The 6,000-nt window shown below is 41.3% G+C and overlaps 1 protein-coding gene across 1 annotated transcript in view; it reads right to left on the bottom strand.

Moving 5' to 3' along the window:
* Window positions 1–852: 852 nt before the first annotated feature.
* Window positions 853–6,000, bottom strand: part of CD99L2 (CD99 molecule like 2) — a 154,347-nt gene continuing 149,199 nt past the window's right edge. Inside the window, exons 11-12 of the mRNA XM_078148039.1 lie at window positions 2,953–3,018; window positions 853–2,464 (exon numbers count right to left, since the gene is read on the bottom strand). Of these exons, the coding sequence (XP_078004165.1) occupies window positions 2,400–2,464; window positions 2,953–3,018 (131 nt within the window). The 3' untranslated portion in view covers window positions 853–2,399. The remainder of the gene's footprint in view (window positions 2,465–2,952; window positions 3,019–6,000) is intronic.

Raw genomic sequence — 6,000 nt, 5'->3', positions numbered from 1 at the left:
CTACTGCTATGGAGATACTCCTCATTATTTGGGGGTTTTTTCCCCCACAACTCCTGTTGCAGTGAATTGATCAACCTGTACTACCCGAGTCTCTCCCCACACAGCTGTAAACTCTTCCCATCACTGGGCTTCTCCCCTATCTTTCATCATCTCGCTGCAGGTTTGTTGTTGATTAATGATATGATTGATATGGTGGTATTAGCATTTGATTTTTAGTAACATCCTCATCTTGCTGGTCCGCTCTTGAAATCTGACAGAACTTTCTTATTAATCCACCTGGCCCCTGAGTTTTGTTTTTTTTTTCTTTAGAGGTTCATTCATGTCCTATCTTATTTTTGCTCTTTTCTAAATAATTCCTTGGTTGCAAGATCCTTCTCCATCTTCTGCTTAGTTTGGGTGTTTGCTAGGGCTCAAGGATCATTTCAACATCACTATGTAGCCCTCATCTTTCTCTTGAACATCAGTCACACATCAGCTCCTTGCTGGCTTCCTTTCCCCCTCTTCCAAACTTACCAATTTCGGTTAAAGGTATCACTAGCCATAATCTTGAAGTCATGTTTGACTCTTCACCTGCACTTGCCATTGGTTGACAAGTTGTCAATTCTGTAGCCTCACATGTGGTTGCCATCTCTCCACTGGCCTGCTGTGACAGTCCCTAGATGGTTTCCCCACACACAACTGTAGCTGTCATCAAGCTGACTGAGGCTGTTTTCAGCTGCTCTTGGTGATTTGGACCCAAGCCCCCTCCAGTCAGAAAAACACTGAGGAACTGAACTTGTATTTTGAATGCCCTTTCTTATTAAGGGAGGGGAAGAGGGGAGGATGAGAAAACACACTGAAAAAGGCCACATGGAAGGAAACAATTTCTTTGTGTTTATTAACACAGTATTCTTCAACACAGCTTTAAAGCTAAGAAAGGACTTCCAAAAAGTTTCACAAGACATTTCTTATATGAGAGTACTGTTGTTAGACTAGTTTAAAAATATTTACAGGAACACAGAGTGGTTACAACTTGTGTGGGAACTGTGGATATGCCAATCCAGGTAAGCATGGCTAGAATGCCGTTTAGAGGTTCAATGCAAATAGAATTCATTCTTTTTGCCCTACAAAATGTTTTTTCTTTACTTCTAAAGTATCTCTTGATAGTTCAATTTTAAGCTACTTTGTTCCTATTCTGAATAGGTCTCATATCTTGAGTAGCGAAGAACCCTTAGTGATCATTTCAAATCTCTCACTGTGTAGAGAAGGAAACTGAAATACTGACCCTTCTCCCAAGTCACAGAGAGGCCCAGTGGAGACCAGAACCCCAAGTTCTTTCAACTTGACAAACACATAACAAAAGACTTTTGCGTCCTGCCCCTGGGACACGTGCTCAGGACCTAGGACAATTACAATGTTACACCAGTGCATTCCATTTTCTAAGTAATGGCCAAGAAAGCCATTTCTGCTAGTTAATTTTCATGGGCTTGAAGGGTATGTTCTCCAAAATAAAACGAACAACAATCCCCTCTTGCTCTCAAAAAGAAGTGTGGCTTTTCTTCCTGAAAAGAAAGATCAGGAGGGGATCAAACCGTGGTGCTTTCTCTGTCCACTAGGCAACACTGTCTGTGTGTAGCCCTGGCTGTTTCTGAGTCATGCTCTTTCACGGACATAAGCACATTCCCACACACTAGCAGGTAATGTTATCTTTGTCACAAGATAACATAAGTAAATAATTAATGCTACAGACATTTTTCTATAATTGAGTTTTCTTGGGTGGGAAAGTTTAAAAAAACCCTACATTTTCCACTTTTAGAGAGCTGGGTCAGGTTGCACATGCTGAAGACCACCCCCTCAAAGTTTCAGGGGGAAAAAAGCCCAGGTTTGGTACCCTGAAATAAATATCTAGTAGTAGGATATTTCTAACTCTACTCAGTGACCTCAGTGCTCATTTGCATCTCTTTCTTATGCTTAGTTTCTGAGGTTTTTTTCCCCCTTGTTCTATTTCTATATCACTCCTGACTACCTAAGTTCAGTACTTTATTTCAATTTCCCAACTGCACTAGAGAAGCATAGGCCTGGACTTCCTTGGGAGAACTACTGTCTGTGAGTACAAGGGAGCCAGTGGTCCCAAGGAGCTAGAATAAATCTCCCTGGGTTTTCATCAACCTTCCTCTTAGACACTTCTATTCCATGAGAGGCTAGGCCAGTTATCTCACACTTTTGTGACCCCATCACTTTTAAACATATTAACATTAAGTTTTTTTCAGCCCAACATAAATAACCAAATCCTCCCCACCAAAAAAAGCTTGTCAATAAGAAGCCAGTTATTCCATAGAGCTGGAGAACAGCTTTCAATCCAAATTAAATAAGCAAAATTACAAGCATTTGAAATGTACATGTATGCATTTGCTGTGGAGTTAGATCTTCGGAGTCTCTTGGGAAGGTTTCTCTGCAGATTGGGTTTGCAATGCTGAATATTTAACTAGGAAAAGACCAAAAAAGGGAAGCAGTTAGGTTAGAGGTGAAGGAGAAGAAATAGGTATTATCTCTATTCCCTGTCTAGCCCAATCTCTCCTTCTGCGTACACCTCATAACATCCAGGGTGTTTGTGGTTGAGAACAATGTGTCTTAATTATATATAATTTAATTTTGGTGAAGCAAAAAGGTGTTCTTTTCTGATCTATCCCCCCAAAAAGAGATTCTCGTAATTATTAGTACATATATATATGTAATTTTAATCCAAACAACTCTAACATACATTAGAGGTACATGCTCAATTTTTCTTTATTTACTGATGGGATATTCAGTCAAAAAAGTTTATAGACTCACTGCTCTAACCAGTCAGGAACATCTCACACTAAAGGAAGGAATTATCCCCTCAGCTTTTTCAGCAACAGAATGAAGAGACAAAGCGGAGTTTTCCAAAGCAAAGCCTAGGTGACTGTCAGAATGCAACAAAGAAGCTCTCACCTTGAGGTTCTTCAGTGCTCACACCTTCCAGGCTTTGTCCTTTCACATAGTCTGTATTGACACCCTCTAAGTAGTAGAAGAAAGGAGAATTAGTCACGGAAACAGCCAACTATGAAAAACTACTGACCAAATTCCTCTATTAAAAAACCATGGCTTCCTCAAAACCTTCAGGTACATGAGGACAATGAGAATTCAAATGATTTTTTTAAGCAATAATAATCAAGGTTGAATGCCCCAAATAGACCATTCATTAAAAGTAGGATTCTAAAGGTGTCCTATTTCAAAGAGACATTCCAAATGACAGGAGCTATGCAATCTGTTTCAGGCAGTGTTCAATGCTTTAGTTTCCATGGCTAAGCATGCTTGGCACATAGCTGAAGTGAGGGAGGTAAGCCAAATGGTAATATGAGTGAGTCATGGGTGGGATTCATTGGGAAATGGTGACAAAACATACAGTTAAAGGTTATCAGTGATAAAGAGCTGCCTTCATATCCCCATCTGCACTTATCAGCATCAAAAAGTGCTGCCCCCAAATCTGGGCCTTCTTCAGACCACATCCCCTTCTCTGGCAACAGGCCCAGTGACCCATCTGGGAACCTGTATTTCTTGCCTTTTTAGAAAGGAGTCAAAAAGAGCTGTATCCTCTGAACACGGTGTCTAGGACACTGGTCCAGAAGATGGGATGAAATCGGCCTACACTGTAGAGGAAGGCTCACTCCACAAAGTTTCTAAGAAATGAAAGCAGCTCTGAAAGGAAGAGGCCATATCCTATCAACAGGTAACCTGGGAAACCAATCTTGTCTAATAACATGCTTGCAAATTAACAAATATGGAGGCCACGTGGGAAAAGTTAGTACTAACTAGTATAACCAGTGCACTGATATTGGACTTTTTTAGGCTACTGATGGGAGATGATAGTGACCTTATCATCTTTAAAGTCTGAAGGCAAATTCCTACCAAAATATATTCTCTCTCTAGCAGCTTCCTTTCAAAAAGCCCTTCCCCCCTTTTTTTTGGTGAGGCAATTGGGGTTAAGTGACTTGCTCTGGGTCACACAGCTAATAAGCGTCAAGTATCTGAGGCTGGATTTGAAAAGCCCCTAAATCTTATCAAGTGCCCTTTCCCTGCACATGGAAATGAAAATGGGATCTAATTCCCTGCCTTTCGTTAAAACTCCACTTTTATTTAGTTTATTAGCCTTCCCTTATCTAATGGCAGCTCAAGAAAGAAGAAAAATTCAGTGCAATCTGGGCCTGCAAATCTTGGTCCAGGTGGCAACAAAGGATGCATTTGGTGAGCTAGTTACTTCTTAAGTATGGCAGGTTTAGACTGGCAAACTGAGCACAATATTTTGGCTCTTTCTGGTACCCCTAAATTGCTTAAGGGAAGAACCAACCAGACTCCTCCTACATTCCACTGTGCCTAGGCCATCCCCTTGGACAAAAAGATTACCCTGTTCCCTTTCTCCCCTCAGATGAGTTAGAATAGTAGTTCCAGCAATCTTCCCAGTACCTAGGAAGGAAGGCAGTGGTGCTGTTGTCTTTTCTAAAGAGGCAACGTCTTATGACATCCAAGTCAGATACTGCCTTCCTCCATCAGCCCTTACCTGGAAGGATATGAAAACCTCTTCCCCATAGTGATCTCTCCTTGTCTCAACCCAAGCACACATCATTCCAGGTACATTGTTCCAAGGAGATGTTCCTTTCTGTCAAACATCAAATGCTTTTCAAAAGACGATGGATTAAAAAAAAATGGCACAGGAAGAACGTGGTTGCAACAGAAGAAATTGTGCTTTTGAAACAGCGGTGGGGGACGGAGGGTGGAGCAGTGATTAAGCAGGAGAAAGGGAAGCAAGAGCCAAAGCATCATCTTTACCTTCACCCTCTGCAGCGTCGGGGGATAAGGCATAAAGCTTACAACCCTAGAACAAAGACTTAAGACCTCGATCAGCAAAACAGACTGAGTTCCCAAGAAAGTCACTGATTGAATGTGTCATGACTTACTATTTCTCTGTGTTGTTCTCTTTCCTGGGCAAAAAAGAAGTGATTTCTTTGGCTGCTGGGATCTAAGAAATTATTGTTGTTGTATGCCAATTTACTTGCAGAATTCAGGCTTCTGCCAGTGCCCCCAGAAACTACCTTAGGTTCACTCGGGAATACCTGGTGGACCTTCCTATCCAGCACATTCTCAAAGTCCTAGTGCTGCTGCTTGCCATCACAGATGTTCATTTTGCCTTTCTATGCAGTGCCTGGCACATTGTAAGTAAGCCTTTAGTAAATGGACAAAGCTACCACATAAGACTGCAAGAATAAACGCTGAGATTAAACATAGTTCAGAGGGGGAGGTTTTTTTGCTTGCATGTAAAGAATCAGTCATTTCCTTTGAAGTTGTTACTTTTAATTTGTTTTGCTAAAAGATCCTTTGTTTCCTCCCCCCATTCTTCGATAATACAGCTTCTTGCAAGGCTGTTGTCAGGATCCTGCCATCTCCCAGGATGTGTGAGTTATCCTTGAGCTAAATATGAGAAACTGCCCAGGAGAGTTCCCCCGCCTTTCAAAATCTAAAGCCACACAACTATTTGGAAAGTCCAAAATGCCCAGAAGACCAATCATGAGTACAGAAACATCGTCCGCACCATTAAGCATCAGCACTTGATACTACAAAACCTTTAAGGCCAAATTATGAAGCAAAAATGTGGTGGTAAGTGAAAAGAGAAATGAAGCGTTCTATGTCACAGACTCAACTGAACACAGCCAATGATGCTGCAGCTAGCCTACTGGTGGGCTGGGCCTTGATTCGGCCGTTCTAGAAAGCACTATGAAACTATGGCCACAATGTCATAAAACAGTGCGCACATCAAAACAGCAGATCTTTTGGTAGTAGCAAAGAACTGGAAACTAAGAGGCTATACCCAGTTACAGAATGACTGAATAACTCATAGATGGCACACGAATGTAATGGAAATCTTTTGCGCTGTAAGAAATGATAAAAGTCCAAAAAGTGAGCAGCACAAGTTATACAGTAACAACACTTCAGAACTCTGATCAA

This window comes from Phascolarctos cinereus, unplaced genomic scaffold (assembly GCF_003287225.1).
Source record: "Phascolarctos cinereus isolate Bilbo 61053 unplaced genomic scaffold, phaCin_HiC Scaffold_8;HRSCAF=390, whole genome shotgun sequence".
Classification (NCBI taxonomy): Eukaryota; Metazoa; Chordata; class Mammalia; order Diprotodontia; family Phascolarctidae; genus Phascolarctos; species Phascolarctos cinereus.
Note: the sequence above shows the minus strand (reverse complement) of the source record. Positions and strands in the feature narration are given on the sequence as shown.